General features: G+C 34.4%; 1 protein-coding gene across 3 annotated transcripts in view; it reads right to left on the bottom strand.

Moving 5' to 3' along the window:
- The window catches only part of LOC130093454 (E3 ubiquitin-protein ligase RNF123), a 155,886-nt gene that overhangs the window by 84,373 nt on the left and 53,592 nt on the right, over positions 1-17,921 (bottom strand). For all 3 annotated transcript variants that reach the window (XM_056260564.1, XM_056260566.1, XM_056260565.1), the window contains exons 34-35: positions 11,151-11,226; positions 6,945-7,029 (exon numbers count right to left, since the gene is read on the bottom strand). In XM_056260564.1, the coding sequence (XP_056116539.1) occupies positions 6,945-7,029; positions 11,151-11,226 (161 nt within the window). The remainder of the gene's footprint in view (positions 1-6,944; positions 7,030-11,150; positions 11,227-17,921) is intronic.

Genomic DNA, 17,921 nt, shown 5'->3' with positions numbered 1-17,921 from the left:
TCCGATTATTTATTGTAATTTTTACATTATGATTATTATAAAACATTTTTATGATTATTAAATTCGGATTATTATAAAATGCTACTTCTGATTATTATTATACTCTTGACTAATATAAGATGTTTACTCTGATTATTACATTCTGAATATTCTTAAATATATATTCTGATCATATTACATGTACCTTTTTAAACTTTTGTCATTTGTTAATCAATTAAATTCATACGCCTTGGTATAAAAGCAGCATGCAACCTAAAGGCAGTGTGCGACAGTAATTGTACACTGTAAACCCTAACGCTCAAAATACTTGATTGGTTTGAGTAGGACAAACTTAAAATAAACTAATTAGTTTAGTCAAATTAACTTTTATGAGTATTTAGCACTTTCTTTTTCTTTCAAGTTCACAGAACTGATATATTTTAAGTAAACTGAACTGTTTCATTGTTTTGAGTTGTATGAAATTATTTCTTTTAATTTAGACAAACTGAAACTTTAACTGAAACGGCTGGGATGTCTATTTCCCAGCATGCTTTGCCGATAGCACTCGAAAGGGAGAGTAAATGCTAAATTAAGTGTAATATAATGTTTTTTTGTGCAAGATTAATGTTAAGTGGGAGATTTAGTAGTGATTAATGTTTTGTTATGCTATATTTAGAAAGAATTTCTGTTAATGTTGGTTTTAGGATAGTTACCATCATGGTGACGAGTGGTGCATGAGCTTGATTTGAGAGCAAATAAAACCTCCATATTGCTGCACTCATACAGCAAGTGCTACTGTTTAATATTTTATTGTTAACAATTTAGTATGTTAGCAAACTAGCTTGTTAAAGCTAGCTAAGTATACACTAATACAAGTGATTATATTGAGATTACATGAAAGTTTTAAGTTAAATGCATGATTTAGTGTACTCATACATTTTAATTGTTCTTAACTTAAAATGTTTAAGTTCTGCTTACATAAACCTTAAAATTTTTGAGTTTTGCCAACTTATTCGGGTTTACAGTGTATCATGTTTATGAAACGTGTTATCATATCAACATCTGGACAGTGATATAACCAGTAAAAATAGCTGAGGTTGCTTCATGAGGCAATACAAATATAAAACTAAAGCTTTTGCGTTGTGAATTGAACATTTGATATGCTAATGCAACTTAATAGAGAACTCTAGATGAAATAAACGACACAATGTTTAATCAGGACTAACTGTAAGTCATTCCGAATGGTTGCTTTTAATTTCAAGCTTGATTTTCTATGCTTGAAATCAAATTTGTGAAAAAAGAAATAAAAAATTCTAGTTGCTCACTTGCATATCAAAACCTGCACGACACGCATACAAATGAAGTAAATGAGCTCAGTGCACATTTTTCAACTGGAAATCTCAATAGCAGCGACTAACCGTGACCACGTCCCCACAGCTCGAGCAAGCGCAGGTTCTGGAGGAAATCAGGCCAAGGGAAGGTGCCAGGTGTCACACCAATTATTTCTTCATTAGCGAATTTGTGCCGGATATAATATGCCAAATTTAGCAGCAGTTCAGTTTGCTCCCCATTTACCATCTGATGAAAGCAGAGGTGTTTCAGAGCCAATTTACAGGGAGAAATAAGAGGATTCTCTGAAGGGACGAGAGAATCGTAAAAGAACTTGATTCTGATTTTACTTAAACGTCCTTTATTCCAATAACACAAATAATTGGTCCAAATTGAAGAATATTTGGTAATAAAGAATAATTGACTTAAATATGCCAATCAACACTTTCAGTTAAATGTAGATTTTTCCAATTAATTCCTTAGAAATGAAAGGCAGTTCATTGAATAAACATTAGATTCGAGTCATTCGATTGATTCAAACCAACTCTTTTTGACTCATTTATTTCAATGACTTTTCTATGAGTACTACATTCTAATCATTATGACAAAAGTTTATTTTGATTATTATTGCACTGTTATTATTATATTATTATAATTTTTTAGTCTTGCTTATTCTGATTATTATTACAGTCTAATCATTGTAAAATGTTTATTCTGGTTACTATTAAATTGAAATTATTATACAATGTTTATTATTCTCATTATAACATGTTTTTCTGATTATTATTACATTTCAATTATTTATTTGATTGCATTTTGATTATTATTAAATGTTTAGTTCGATTGTATTTTTATTATTATAAAATGCTACTTGTTGTGAGATATAAACACACACACATATATATATATACACTTAATGATTCTGATTTCACTTAATTCCAAAAAAATAATTGGTCCAAATTGAAGAATATTTGGTAATAAAGAATAATTTACTTACATATACCAATCAACACTTTCATTTAAATGTTTTTTTTCCAATTAATTCATTAGAAATGAAAGGCAGTTCATTGAATACACTTAGATTTGAATAGATTTGAGTCATTAGATTGATTCAAACCGAGTCTTGTTGACTAATTCATTTAATACACTGTTTCCAAACCTAGTTTTCCTGCATAAATCAAACTGAAACTGAAGTTGCTTGGCAATGAAAGCATCCTCTCGTTGCAATTCCTGCCAGTCATAATGCAATATCTCTGAACATACAGTATGACATCTACGAACAAACTCGGTTATCGAGGCTTTCAAGTCAGAACAAACCATTAGTGATTCAAAAATGAGAAAACTGAAAGCGCGCAGAGATGCTTCTAAACGCTCGCGGAAAAAGGTTGTGTTGCGCCTTAGCTTTTACTCGAGGTGTTGCAGTTATAGCAGGTTTGGAAAGGTCATCTTCTCAAGACACAATCTCTCGTGGTTCACCTGTAAACACAAGCGACCTGACAAACTCCGCGTCTGTTTCCAGTGTGTGTGCGGGGTTACTCTGACCTTATAAGACCTTCTAAAACAAGCACACGAAGACTGGTGACATTCAAAGAGAAAGGTCAGGTGTTATCAGAGCACGTGGACAGAGAAGACCCTCTCGAGGAGATAAGAGAACACCACAGCTCAGCGGAGAGGAGCATTCTGGGTAATCGGTGCAGTTGCTGTGGCCAACAGTGCAAAAGCACAAAGCTTTTTTCGGTTTTTAAGTTCAATCAACTTGCATGTGTACGTCATTTCAACTTAACAATAAACTGACTTAAAACAAAACACCAAAAGCAAAAAGCAAAAAAAAAAAAAAAAAAAAAAAAAAAAAAAAAAAAGCAAGATAAAGCAAAGCCAAAAAAAAAAAAAATTGCAGCAATTTACATTTATCACTGATTTTAACATTAAATATTGATGCTGTAAACGTTTATGTCCTTGTTATTTGCAATAGGGCATTTATGCTATATTGCATTGGGTTTAAATGTTGCGAGCAATTTAATACAACAAATGCATCATGAGCAAAGTCTTACTTAACCAATAAACATAATCGTTAAATCTAATTGTTCATCTTATAAGACACTGCCCTACACATAAAGAATAATAAAACCAGCCATAATGCAAACGCCATATCGAAACAAGAACTCAGTGGTTATCTTCAAACTAAAACATGGGAAACCCTTTACAATAAAGTCTCCTTTCTTAGTTAATGCATTAACTAACATGAACTAACAATGGCCAGTGTATTTTTTTTTTGCATTTGTTAATGTTGAAACGTTCATGTTCGTTCACCAACGTCAGATCAACATTAACAGAGACGTAGTTAACATGTTAACCAATAAAACCCTATTGTAAAGTGTTACCATAATATGATAGTAAAGTGTTGGATGGATGCAGTTCTTGTATTGTTGGAAACCATTTCAAATGTATCTGATATCTATATGTCTGCACTACATGTCTCTAGTTATCTCTAAAGCATTGATTTGTTCTGGATTCATGCACATAAAACGAATGTTTCGACAGAAGCCTTTCCTTCTGAAGCCTGTGAAATGTTAAACATCTGCTCAGCGAGACATCAGGTCTTCCATGCCGTCTATCAGGCTTTTCCAGGAATCAGATCTGACAGCGGTTCATTATTCTTCCAGAGATCCGTTTTCGAACTCATTTGTGTGTCGAGGAAGTCCAAAGCATCCGGGGGAACACCACTGATCACAGGTTTGGAAAGTTCAAGAGTGATGTCCAGATCAGATTTCAGCAACATGCAGGAATATCCTTTTAACTCTTTCCCCGCCAGGGGTTTTGATCATTTTCACACACCCAAAAAAAAAATCAGGGCCACCAGAACATTTTGTTATATGAATAAAAAGAAAGAACAAAGCCTCTGCTTTTAAACACAACGCTTCATGAATTCTTTTTTTTATCAACATTGAATGTGGCTAAGTTTAATAAAAAAGCAACATTTCAAGCAAAAAGCTGAGAAAAATCCCGTTTTTGTCAAAGACTACATTCAGATCAGATTCAGAACGATGATGAAAACACAGATGGAGTAGAGCGAGTCCATCAACACCCCTAAAGCTTCACAGTCCTATAACTCGTCCTGGGTCGACATTTCATTCAGTGACATTAGGCAGATTTGATTTATATGCTGTTTAATGTTGATGATCGCGTAATTTTACATATGCATCTGTTTTCATATGATATCGCTTGTTTCTGCTTCTTCTTCACACGTGTGACGGAGAAAACACAGAAAGCCGGACAATTCAGTCAATGGCAGGGAGAGAGTTAATATCCTCAAAAGCATCATTCAAGACCAGTCATGCTCCTTGTTCATCCTCCCATCTAATATTTCTTTTCCATCATGTTCCTTTACGGACCGTACTTATGCTCACCATGGTATTTATTTGATCAAAAATATAGTAAAACATTAATATTGTGAAATATCTTCTATTGTAATATATATATATTAGTGCTGGGCCGTTATCGGCGTTAAAGTGCTGCGTTAACGTGAGACTCTTATCGGGCGATAAAAAAAAATATCGCCGTTAATCAAAGTTGGGTTGGGATCATAAATAGCTTTTTCGAATATCGTTATATTTTCGCGCAATTCTAATGTGTAGTATGACGCCGCGCCTACTGTCACAGATCGCGCAGTAGGGTATTTTCCTGTCAGGGACACAAGGTGTACTTTTACTTTGTTACGTTGGGCGACGTTCCTCTCGTTACTTTATTTTAATGCAATACGTTGTTAAATGAGTTTATTCCAAGCGCGCTGTGTCCTTTGTATGGGCATGAGCGATGCTCATTTACAAATGAATCACTCTTTTGAGTCGATTCTGTTCAAAGACTTCATCAAACAAGTTGTCAGATGATCTGTCTAAATCGGTTCGCGAATCAGTTGATCTGTTCAGTTCCTCGCGCACTGAATCGTCTGAAGCGCTTTCAATTCACACTCGGAGTCGAAACAGGAAGATTTAAGAGCATCAAGAGCGTTGGATGAAGTGGCCAATCTACAGTCTAGTCTAGTGAATGCAAATCTGCAAATGCATCATATTTTTGCCAGCGATGAAGATCTTTATTAGTTGAACATCTTCGTAAGCTGTCTGTGAATGAATGATTCCACTGGACGATACATTCGATTTCATTTCATTCAGGTAATACATTGTGTGTGTATTGCGCGTGTATTGCGCAGTGGCATAATCACACGAATAGTTTACATTGATTGAAACTAATTTGTTTAAAAATGAGGCTATTGCAGTAACAAGGCAGGTTCACATAAAATTCTTATGACATATGATGACATTATTTTTTGATCTAACGAGCATTGGCGATGCAAAAACGGACTGTCGTGCGTATTGTTTTTTATTCTTCTTTCAATTAGCCTACTATGTTAAAAAAAAGGACGAAAACATGTTACTTGTTCAATTAATAAACAGTTTGTTTGATGACTAATCGCTAAAGATGAAATTGGCCTCCCTTTCTGTCATTGCGTTTTTTTTTTGTTTTGTTTTTTACGATATTCGACTTTTGCTCCTCGATTGTCGAATGGCATTTTTGGCAGAAATGCACATCCCTACGCGAGGCAAACTATTCTCAAAGACTTACTTTTAGTCATTATTTGGGTAGCACACATATTCTGAATGCCTTCGGGAGAATTCAAATGAGCCATTTTAATCTAGATTAATCTAGATTAAAAAAAATTATCTATGCCCACCTCTAATATATATATATATATATATATATATATATATATATATATATATATTAAAATGTAATTTATTCCTGTGATCAAAGCTGCATTTCAAGCATCATTAATGGTCACATGATCCTTCAGAAATCACTCTAATATGATGATTTGATGCTCAAGAAACATTTATGATTATTATCTATGTTGAAAAACGTGCTGCTTAATATTTATGTTGAAACCGTGATCCTTTTTTTTTAGGATTCTTTGATAAATGCAAGTTTTAAAAGAACAGCATTTATTTGGAATCAAAATCTTTTGTAACATTATAAATGTCTTTACTGTCACACGTCTGATCGATCCAATGAATCCTTGGTGCATAAAAGTGTTAAATAAAGTGGTAGTGTGAATTCTGATCGTAAATACAATTACTTTATAAATAAAAGAACAAAATTGCCATAAACCTTCAGCCTATAGATTTCAATTTCAAACGCCAGAACTACAAACAAAAAAAAAAGAAATCCTAAGAGCAAGAGCGCTCGTGATGAACCGGAGACCCCGTTTGTCCTTCCTCGGGTCTCTCAGAAGTCTCATTTCTTTCAACAGGAGCTGTTGCTCTGACCCACAGACACACAACAGGGACACGGTGGGTGTCAGACTTCCCTCAGGCAACAGCGCGTGCAATTTAACTGTCCAACTCAGACTCATGCCAAGACACACACACCTCTGCCATGTGCCCATTTCCTCACAACAAATGTGCTCTTTGAACAGGAAAATGGCTCTTGAACCAGAAACACAAGTCATGGAGTCCCACGGACCGAATCCAGACAGGAACAAATAAAACAGACGCTTGGTTTGTCTTAGTCTGCGTCAGTAAGTATGCCCATAAATATGGAAATCCCATAATATAGACGGAGAAATAAAGCCATGAACTCACCCGTGTTTATCGGAGTCGACCAGAATGCGCACTAATATCCCTGTAACAGCCACCAGGATGGGGTAGTGGTCAACACTCTCCAGGCCTACACAGATAATAACACATGGTTTTATTAGTGGCTCAGGTAGTATATGTTATTACAAAACAGATCTGGTTCTGGATGCTGATTGGTCAGCAATCTAAGGGTGCTAAAATACATAATATATGTGAATTAAGCATCATAATCAGCCCGACACTGACTCAACCAAAGGCATGAGTTTAGGACAGGACTATCTGTTCGACTTCTTTGCAATTCCCTTTGGTTTATTTGAACTTCACTCTCAAATAGTATTGATATAAATGATTTGTTTTTATAAACATAAAATGTAATATTGACTGTTTACCTTTCTTTAAGACAACCATTGTCGTTTAAAATCAAATACAAACTGTAAATATATAAATGTGTAAATATATGTATATCTGAAACATCACTTTAATATATGTACTGTAATAATATACAGTAAACACACACACTACATGTATTTGATTCATTAAAAAAAAGTGATTTATTGTAATTACCCTGGTTAAATTATAGCAAAAGTGTGTTCACAAGTTTATAGCTGTCATGGAGCAACAATATTTTTTTGCAAAATGCTTCAGTATATGTGCACTGCTCGGTTAAAAAAAAAGTTGCTGTTTGGTTTTAAATAGGCAAAAGCTTAGGAGTCTATGATTGGATCATTATTGCAGTGATTATTATGTTTCTAGCATGTTATGTGTTTGGCATCAGTTCTTCTAACTCTAATTGATGGAGTGTGTAGCTTTCATTTCTTAAACAACCATGTACCATTCAAACGGAGCTGCATACATAAAAGCCCTTTTTCCCAGTTCAGTTCTTACAAATGGAAGAGTGGAACAGAAAGAGTAAAACAATTTTCAGACCGGAGGGAATATTTCCCAACACTTTTCTTTTGAATTAGACAACCTAGATACGAAGGCAACAACCCCTGAATATTTTTATAAATATAAAAATAAACAGGTAATAGTGCATTTTCCTTCTAATGGACAGAGAGAGCCAGGCTACTCTGTTATACAATATAAAATGATGAGTTAAAGTTTTACAATCTAATATAAATCTGAACGCGCTATGATAAACGGCATCCAAAGAGGACAGAAGACGAGAAGAAGCAAATTGATACGCCACATCGCCGTAATCAAGAACAGGCAAAAAAGTTGCAGAAACTAAACTCTTTCTTACATTAAATGAAAAACAAAACTTGTTTCTAAAATAAAACCCAAGCTTTATTTTTAACTTTTTCTTCAAATGAGTTATGTGAGAGCCAAAAGATAATGTCTCATCAACTCAATCGCATGACCTCGTAAAGTCTGGAGAGGAATAAGATTGTCTACTACCTTTTTAGAGCCTGAAAATAACATAATTTTGGTTTTATCAACATTCAGAACAAGTTTTAGTGTATGAAGCCGTGATTGAATAACATCAAAAGCCACTTGAAGCTTAAGCAACGCTTGCTGTTTAGAAGGAGCACCACAATACATAACAGTATCATCTGCATAAAAGTGAAAATTAACATCTTGAATATCATAAGACTATTTATGTAGATCGTAAATAAAAGAGGTCCCAACACAGATCCTTGAGGAACACCTTTAACAATCTTCAATAGTCCTGAACACATTGAGTTCTATCACAATTTCTGAACCAGAAAACAACATGATTTGATAAGCCAACACTCTCTAGTCTATGCAGCAATATTTCATGATCCACTGTGTCGAAGGCCTTTGACAAATCAATAAAAAGGGAAGCGCAATAATCACCTTCATCCACTGATCCCACAATGTCATTTAAAACTTTCAAAATGGCTGTTGTAGTACTGTGTTTTTTACGAAACCCTGATTGATTATTAGATAAACTTTGTTTACATTCAAATAACAGGTCAACTGGTCACTAATAAAACTTTCTAAAATATTTGATAGGACACAAAGCTTTGAAATTGGCCTATAATTATCTAGTATAGTGGGATCTCCCCCTTTTAATAACGGAACAACAAAAGCTGATTTCCAAATTTCCGGAATAACACCAGTATCTAATGAAAGATTAAAAATATAAGTCGAAATAATATCAGCTGCTAATTTCAAATAAATAGATTCCACACAATCAGGTCCCGGTGATTTATTTATATCCAGCGACTTAAGAGCTTTATGGATATCAGAACTCATATCTGTTATATCTCAGAACTCTTGATATGTACAAAGGTGAACTCCTCCTTTTTAAAACAAGTTTCTGCACTAACAAAATTGTTGTTTGAGCGCAAAAGATGGAGTAATAATCTCAAATAATGACCCAGAGGCAATAAAGTGCTTGTTAAAACAATTAAGCATTTGCTCTTTATCAGATATGCTAGTAGAATCTGTATTTATTCATGAAGGAAAATCAGAGGATTTTTTGTTCCCCTTCTATATACTTTATATTCTGCCAAAATTTCTTAGGATTATTTAAATTTGTTGTAGTTTTTGCAATAAAATAATCAGCTTTAGCTTTCCTAACGGCGACTGTACATTTATTTCGAAGCTGTCTAAAACAATGTCAAATCCAATCAGAACCTGTGTCAGTTTGCCTAGCTTTTGCCCAAGCAGAATCCCGCTCTCGTACAAGAACGGACACTGCTGTGGAAAACCAAGGGTTATCGCTCCCTTTCACTCTAACTTTCTTAAATAGTGCATGCCTCTATTAAGAACAGATGTATAATCCATCATAAAAATATTGCCAGGCTAACTCAACATCGGGGATAAGGAAGATCCTATCCCAAAGAGCAAGGTCTTGGAGAAAACATTGCTCATTAAAATATTTAATACACCTTTTTGCAATAATACGTGATTTCTGCTTAGGTAATTTTGAATCTCTAACTGTGGCAACGACCACTAACATCATTTGCATAGGCTATACAGAAGCCATAGAATATTTGTGTGGAACATTTAGTAAAAATAAGATCAATTAATGTTGACTTTTTATAATCCTGGCTTCAAATATGGTCTAGTAGGTGTCTCAACTAGCTGAGAAAGGTTAAGAGTTTCACACATTAATTAAAAGCCCATCAGAGGCTGACTGCAACCAGTTCACATTAAAATCACCCAGGAGAACAAGCTCCTTATAATTCAGTGAAGTCACTGTGTGAATCAGAGATGAAATGGCATCGTTATTAGCCGAAGGAGGTCTATAGCAACCAACTACTGTGAGATGTACGGATTTAGAAACAATGAGGTTTAAAGCTAGTAATTCATATTGTTTAACCACTGATTCAGATAGTAATATAGTAGCTTCAAATCTATCCTTGACATAAATTTAGATATTACTATGATGTCAGCATTGGTATTTTTTACCCAGATACGCACCATATCCAACTTTGGAAGCAAGCTTCTCACATTAATATGAATAAAACCCAAACCTGATCTGGACTTAAAATCAGTAGGAACATTAAAATCTAAGGTATTGTCATTATAAGGTCCTGTGTTTGGTAAAACATTCCCAGATATCAACAACATAAGAATTATAAAACTCTATCGTCTTACTGTTTTACTTGCATTGCTAACAGATGGAGTCAAACAGGCAGAATGGTTGACAACGCTGAATTCTTTCTCTGCATGAGCCGACTTAGAAATCAGCATTGTCAACCATTCTACATGTTTGACCCAACATGAGTCCTAACCCAACCTCATTTATCATAAATGTAACGTTCTTCAGTGTCAAGGCTGAAAACTGTCCTGATGATGGTTTCCTGAATTGGATTATGTTTTCAAACTCGCCGTGTAATCTCTTGACCTATTCGTCTAATATCATTCCTTGAGCGTGCAAGGCTGACTTTCCGAACTTCTGAAAGGGTTTCAGAGGTGATGTCAAATTCAAATTTGACGCTTATCAAATTCTTTTTTATTTGTTCTGGGACTTGAAACAAGCTGCTATAAAAGGAACAAGTGAAAAGTTGACTGTTAGATTACACCAAACCATATTTCGGCTCACAGGGGACACGATCAAGGGCGAACCGAAATACCTGAGAGGTTTAAATTCAGCACAGCACACTAAGCGTTTCAGAAATATAATTGAATTCAAGTGCATCCTCAAGTGCGTGCTAAACATGCAGCTCATGTTCAATGCTTCTATTTGCATTAATGTAGGATTATTTATTACAAAAGAAGGAAATTGGTAAGAGTTACCTGGGAGACGCAAGTTGACCACCCTGTCAAACAGGTTTCTTTCCGCTGTAACTCGGTTTAACACCTGGTTCAGGAGCTGCAAGACAAAAAAAAAAGATGAAAAATGTATTCAAAACAAAATGTAGTACATAAAAAAAAGAGATGAGAAATTTCTCCTAATTAAGGAAACAGTTCTCCCAAAAAATAAGACACAAAACAAGATGAAACAACAAAAAAACAAAATGAAACAACACAACGGAAAACAAAGTGAAACGAAGCAAAACCAAGATAAAACGACATGAAACAAAACCCAAAACAAAACAAAGCAAAACAAAGCAAAGCAAAGGAAAACAAAAATACAAAACAAGATGAAACAACACATTTAAATAAGACACAAAACAAGATGAAACAAAAAAAACACAAAACAAAATGAAACAACAAAATGAAGCAAAGCAAAGGAAAACAAAAACACAAAACAAGATGAAACAACACAAAACAAAATGAAACAACAACATACAACAAAACAATGCGAGGCAAAGCAAAACAATAAGACACAAAACAAGATGAAACAAAACAAAACAAAAACACAAAACAAGATGAAACAAAACAAAAACACAAAACAAGATGAAACAAAACAAAACAACAACACAAAACAAGATGAAACAAAAAAAATGAAATGAAACAACAACATACAACAAAACAACGCGAGGCAAAGCAAAACAATAAGACACAAAACAAGATGAAACAAAAACAAAATAAAACAAAATGAAGCAAAGTAAAAAAAAAAAAAAAGATGAAACAACACATCAAAAAACACAAAACAAAATGAAACAACAAAATGAAGCAAAGCTAAACAATCACACAACGCAAGATGAAACAACAATACAAAAACACAAAACAAGATGAAACAAAACAAAACAAAAACACAAAACAAGATGAAACAAAACAAAAACACAAAACAAGATGAAACGAATCACACAACGCAAGATGAAATAACAAAACAAAAACACAAAACAAGATGAAACGAATCACACAACGCAAGATGAAATAACAAAACAATAAGACACAAAACAAGATGAAACAAAACAAAACAAAAACACAAAACAAGATGAAACAAAACAAAACAAAAACACAAAACAAGATGAAACAAAACAAAACAAAAACACAAAACAAGATAAAACAACACAAAACAAAATGAAACAACAACATACAACAAAACAACGCGAGGCAAAGCAAAACAATAAGACACAAAACAAGATGAAACAAAAACAAAATAAAACAAAATGAAGCAAAGTAAAAAAAAAAAAAAAGATGAAACAACACATCAAAAAACACAAAACAAAATGAAACAACAAAATGAAGCAAAGCTAAACAATCACACAACGCAAGATGAAACAACAAAACAAAAACACAAAACAAGATGAAACAAAACAAAACAAAAACACAAAACAAAATGAAACAACAAAATGAAGCAAAGCTAAACAATCACACAACGCAAGATGAAACAACAATACAAAAACACAAAACAAGATGAAACAAAACAAAACAAAAACACAAAACAAGATGAAACAAAACAAAACAAAAACACAAAACAAGATGAAACAAAACAAAACAAAAACACAAAACAAGATGAAACAACACACAACTTTCTTCTTCCTAAAAAAGCAAGAAATATCACAATATATATATATCGCCTTTCTTATAGAATATGTCGCAATATATAGTATCGTAGACCCTGCATCCTGATACGCATCATCAGATTGTTGGTGATGCACAGCCCTACAATAAAACATCACAAAACAAGATGAAACAACACAACATGAAAATCAATGGGGTCCAACACAACAAAACATTACACCCCACTGAATTTGACTGTATGAACTTTCTTCAGAATATCTTTCTTTGTGTTCGCAGAAGAAACCAATGCAATACAGGTTTATAATAACCTGATGGTGAGTAAATGACAAAATTCACATTTTTGGGTGAACTATTCCTTTAACAGCAACAGATTTCAGAGAGCAAACCAAACACATCTGGTCGTAAATCAGAGTGACTGCAATGATTATTCCCTTCGCTTCTTCAGCACACCTCATGGGCTCAACATCCTGCGGCCAAGAATTTAATCCAGAGACACCAAGCTGTCAGGCGGCGATCATTGACGTTTACTATAGCACAGTGGCTCTCAAACTAGGGCACCAAACAGTTGCTGAGTTTGCCGTTCATTTAATTCTACCCCCCCTTAAAATAATACTAAAACTGAGCATGCATTTCTAGCAGATAAAATGCCGTAAATACATGCCATCCAATCAAATGAACTCATCTTTTGCGGTCAAAACTGATTGCATCCACAAAAGCACGGTGCATATGACAGATGGCATGCAGTCTACATTACTGCCATTCTCGACAATGTACCTTTGTAAAAGTGCGGATTTAGCACAAATTTAACCCTTTTATTGTTTATTGTATAAAGGTATTTATAAATGCACTGGAAACTCGATTTAAGGGGGCAAATTTGTTCCTTAATGAAGAAGGTGTGAGTGTTAAAATGTGTCATGGGGTACTCCTATGGCGTTATTATCCTGTCCAATGTCGAGAGCGCATTATTGTAGCGCGAAAGTACATTAATATTATGCGCGAGCGTGAATCTCTCTGCTCGCGCGCGGAATATGATGTGCCGAGCGTGAATCCCTCTGCTCGCGCGCGGAATATGATATGCACAGCGCGAATCTCTCTGCTCGCGCGCGGGAACTGGGCGCGCGCTCTCAGATACACTTCTCTTGTAAGAATTCTCTCTCTGGGCTGAGTGAGCTCGCTGCCTCGCTCAGAGAATATGCCTGCACTTAAAACGTGTTCAGTGCAATCGCGAATTGCTCCTCTTCCCCAGCTAACAATTTTAGGTTATAAGAACGTTTTCATAACGTTCCCATTAAGTTATAAAAACGTTATTTCTGAATGTTCTAGGGAATTTCAAAAAGTCCAGTTTTTTAGACGTTGTATTAACGTTATTTCTTGGTTATAAGACCGTTCAATTCTCCCGTTATGTAAACGTTGTATTAATGTTTTTTCCTGGTTATAATAACGTTAGAACGTTCAATTCTCCCTTTATATAAACGTTGTATTAACGTTCTTGCTTGGTTATAAGAAGTTATTCAAACGTTCAATTCTCCCATTATATAAACGTTCTCTTAATGTTTTTCTAAGATAATGAAAAACGTTTCATTCATAACAAGGTAGCCTATATAATAGGCCTATATGAAGAACCTAAAACAAGAACTTTCAGATTTTAAAATTAAGACAAAAATAAATAAAAAAGACCCATGAATCATGTCTATAATATGTGTAATGTAGTCCACTGAAGTCGAGTTGAATTGAACCCAAGTAGGCCTATAGTTTATTCCAATAAACCGATTTGGGTTGAAGTGACCATATGAAATTAACATAAACATAAACTTGGAAATTGTTGTAAAAATGAGCTATATAAATTAAATTAACTTTAACTTGTGGTTGTTTTTGGTCATAATCCTTGTCCTTGTGTTCCCATTGTCTCTTGTCTAGCTTTGTTCCCTGTACCATTGTTGGTGATTCTATGTTTAGTCCAAGTTTATGTTCATGTTAATTTCATATGGTCACTTCAACCCAAATCGGTTTACTGGAATAAACTATAGGCCTACTTGGGTTCAATTCAACTCGACTTCAGTGGAGTAGGCTACATTACACATATTATAGACATGATTCATGGGTCTTTTTTTATTTTTATTTTAGGTTCTTCATATAGGCTAGGCCTATTATATAGGCTACCTTGTTATATAAAAAACATTAAGAAAGGTTTTAATAATTATTAAAACATTTCTTAATGTTTTTTTTATTGAATGAAACGTTTTTCATTATCTTAGAAAAACATTAAGAGAACGTTTATATAATGGGAGAATTGAACGTTTGAATAACTTCTTATAACCAAGCAAGAACGTTAATACAACGTTTATATAAAGGGAGAATTGAACGTTCTAACGTTATTATAACCAGGAAAAAACATTAATACAACGTTTACATAACGGGAGAATTGAACGGTCTTATAACCAAGAAATAACGTTAATACAACGTCTAAAAAACTGGACTTTTTGAAATTCCCTAGAACATTCAGAAATAACGTTTTTATAACTTAATGGGAACGTTATGAAAACGTTCTTATAACCTAAAATTGTTAGCTGGGGAAGAGGAGCAATTCGCGATTGCACTGAACACGTTTTAAGTGCAGGCATATTCTCTGAGCGAGGCAGCGAGCTCACTCAGCCCAGAGAGAGAATTCTTACAAGAGAAGTGTATCTGAGAGCGCGCGCCCAGTTCCCGCGCGCGAGCAGAGAGATTCGCGCTGTGCATATCATATTCCGCGCGCGAGCAGAGGGATTCACGCTCGGCACATCATATTCCGCGCGCGAGCAGAGGGATTCACGCTCGGCACATCATATTCCGCGCGCGAGCAGAGAGATTCACGCTCGCGCATAATATTAATGTACTTTCGCGCTACAATAATGCGCTCTCGACATTGGACAGGATAATAACGCCATATACTCCACTCTAAAAAGTTTGAAAACTTTGCACAATGCATGTTAACTGTATTCAAAAATAGGATAAATCCTTCAGGGACAGGAAAATGTTGTAAATGGATGGGTTCTGCTCTTCAAGGACGTGTGGACGCCTGCTGCGCTCACAGGTGTGCTTCAGTTAAAGCCTGATTACAAGCCGCAGGTGAATGGACGCTCTGCTGGGAATAGAGCTCATGTAAGCACTGAGAGGAAAATACACTTTCAAAGCCTTCTTCTCTGTAATCGAGGCCTTGAAAACATGCAGTGGCCCCGAGAACAATACACACTTGCACCTCATTTGCATGGCGCTTTCCATGAATAGAGTACAAAACAGCATCTGAGAATGAGGATGTACTGAAAATATTCAATGTTAAATGATAATTAACTTTAGGATGTAATGATAATTAATGGAAATAATAAAATATTATATAAGGTCTTTTTTTACATGTATTTTATATGATGTTTTGCAAATGTTTTCAACCCTGTTGCTACACTTTTTGATGTGTAGATACCAGTAGTTTAAAAAACAGATTTTTTGTGATTTCTGAGCAATAATCATTAAATGTACATCAAAATAAAAATAAAAAAATAAAAAAGTTCAATGCAAACATTCCAAACCTGCAGATTTAGCTTAAAATTGAACTGTCAGTCAGCAGCTAGATAATTTGGCACCAAACATTAATTTTTGTTATTTATGTTATTGTTAATGAATGAATATTGTTAACTGATATTTCCTATATTTTTAGGTATTTTTTTTTTATAATTTTTGTTACAACTTGGGTTGTGCAGTCAACACTAAAATGTGTAAAATTGAGACAAACTAAGAAATTGAAGGGAACAGAATAAGGTCGTAGAAAGTCACATGTATAAAAACAACAACACGGGATTTGTGCCTCTAATGGTTTTAAGTAATGGGAGACCAAAGTGCGCCCTATTTGCCACACACATTTTTTGAGTGTTTGCTTATTGACAGTGTCCATAAATGTAAAAAGCATCAAATGGCTCTCATCCTTTTGCTAATAATGACTGTTCTCTTCTCCATCACCCTTATAAGATCATTCACATTTAATAAAATGACTTCATTTATGGATCAATAAACCCAGACCATTAGCTTTCATCCAATACAGATTTTTTTGTGCGAGATGAGTTGTGGCACTTTATGCTATTTTGGCTATACTCTACAATTTAATAACATTTTGGGGGGAGTTCATAAAAAACAAATTGCCTCCATTGATAGTCTTGTTTTTCATATGATGTCTCCACTGCTGAAGCACCCAATTCACTAAAAGAATACATGCGAATCAGGTACAACGCAAAGATGGACAAAAAAGTCCCACCTTGAAGCATTATAATACCACAGAGTTTCTGCAACTGTACCTTTAAGACCTCTAAAGACCTCAATGGCTCAGTCTATTTCAGTTTCCTCAAAATAGCAACGCGCCAACAATGCACCCGAACACGCCTCATTTTCATGGGCGCAAATGCATTTGCTATTTAAACAACGTGGCACAGGACGTGAAAATGATAACTGCGTCAGTCTGAAACTAGCAAAAACACTCGTGTCACGCCTGGCGCTGCATTGCACCAGTTGTATGATAGGGCCCTAAATGTTCATATGTTGCTATGTAAATGAAGGCAGTCGTCTTTTAATGAGCTCAAGGTTAATGAGTTCATGTCAATCTTGGCGATTTCTTCAGTTTAGTTGCAATAAATAGTCTGAATGGACTGAATCAGTGTTGATATTGTTAACAAAAAACTAAATCTATTAAAATTAATTGTGCTATTAAAAACTGAAATTAAATCAAATATAAATATTAGATGAAAAACTCAAAACTTAAAAAAAAAGAAAAATGGCAAAAGCAAATAATAAAATGATTAAAACTTAAAACTAAAATCCAAATTATTAATAAATAATGGCATATAAATAATACTAAAATAACACTAGACTGGAGAGAGAGTTTCTGACTACTGCACATACGTACAGTAGACTAGTCTAGTTAAGCATCTACATAGTAAACTGACGTCTTATTTCAAAAGATAAAAATAACTTTTTTCATGATATGACCCATTTGAAGCAGATTGTTTGAATGAGGTTCATCAATTTTTTCAGCGTTGTTAATCATTTAGGTTTTGAAAAACCTGTGAATTGCAAGCATCTGAGAAAATAACAACAGAAATCTTATGTTTAATAGCCAGTGCAATTGCTTCA

Source organism: Rhinichthys klamathensis, unplaced genomic scaffold (genome assembly GCF_029890125.1).
Source record: "Rhinichthys klamathensis goyatoka isolate OS25496 unplaced genomic scaffold, OSU_Roscu_1.1 h1tg000009l_1, whole genome shotgun sequence".
In the NCBI taxonomy this organism is placed as follows: Eukaryota; Metazoa; Chordata; class Actinopteri; order Cypriniformes; family Leuciscidae; genus Rhinichthys; species Rhinichthys klamathensis.
The sequence above is the reverse complement of the archived record's forward strand: the minus strand, read 5'-3'. Positions and strand labels throughout refer to the sequence as shown.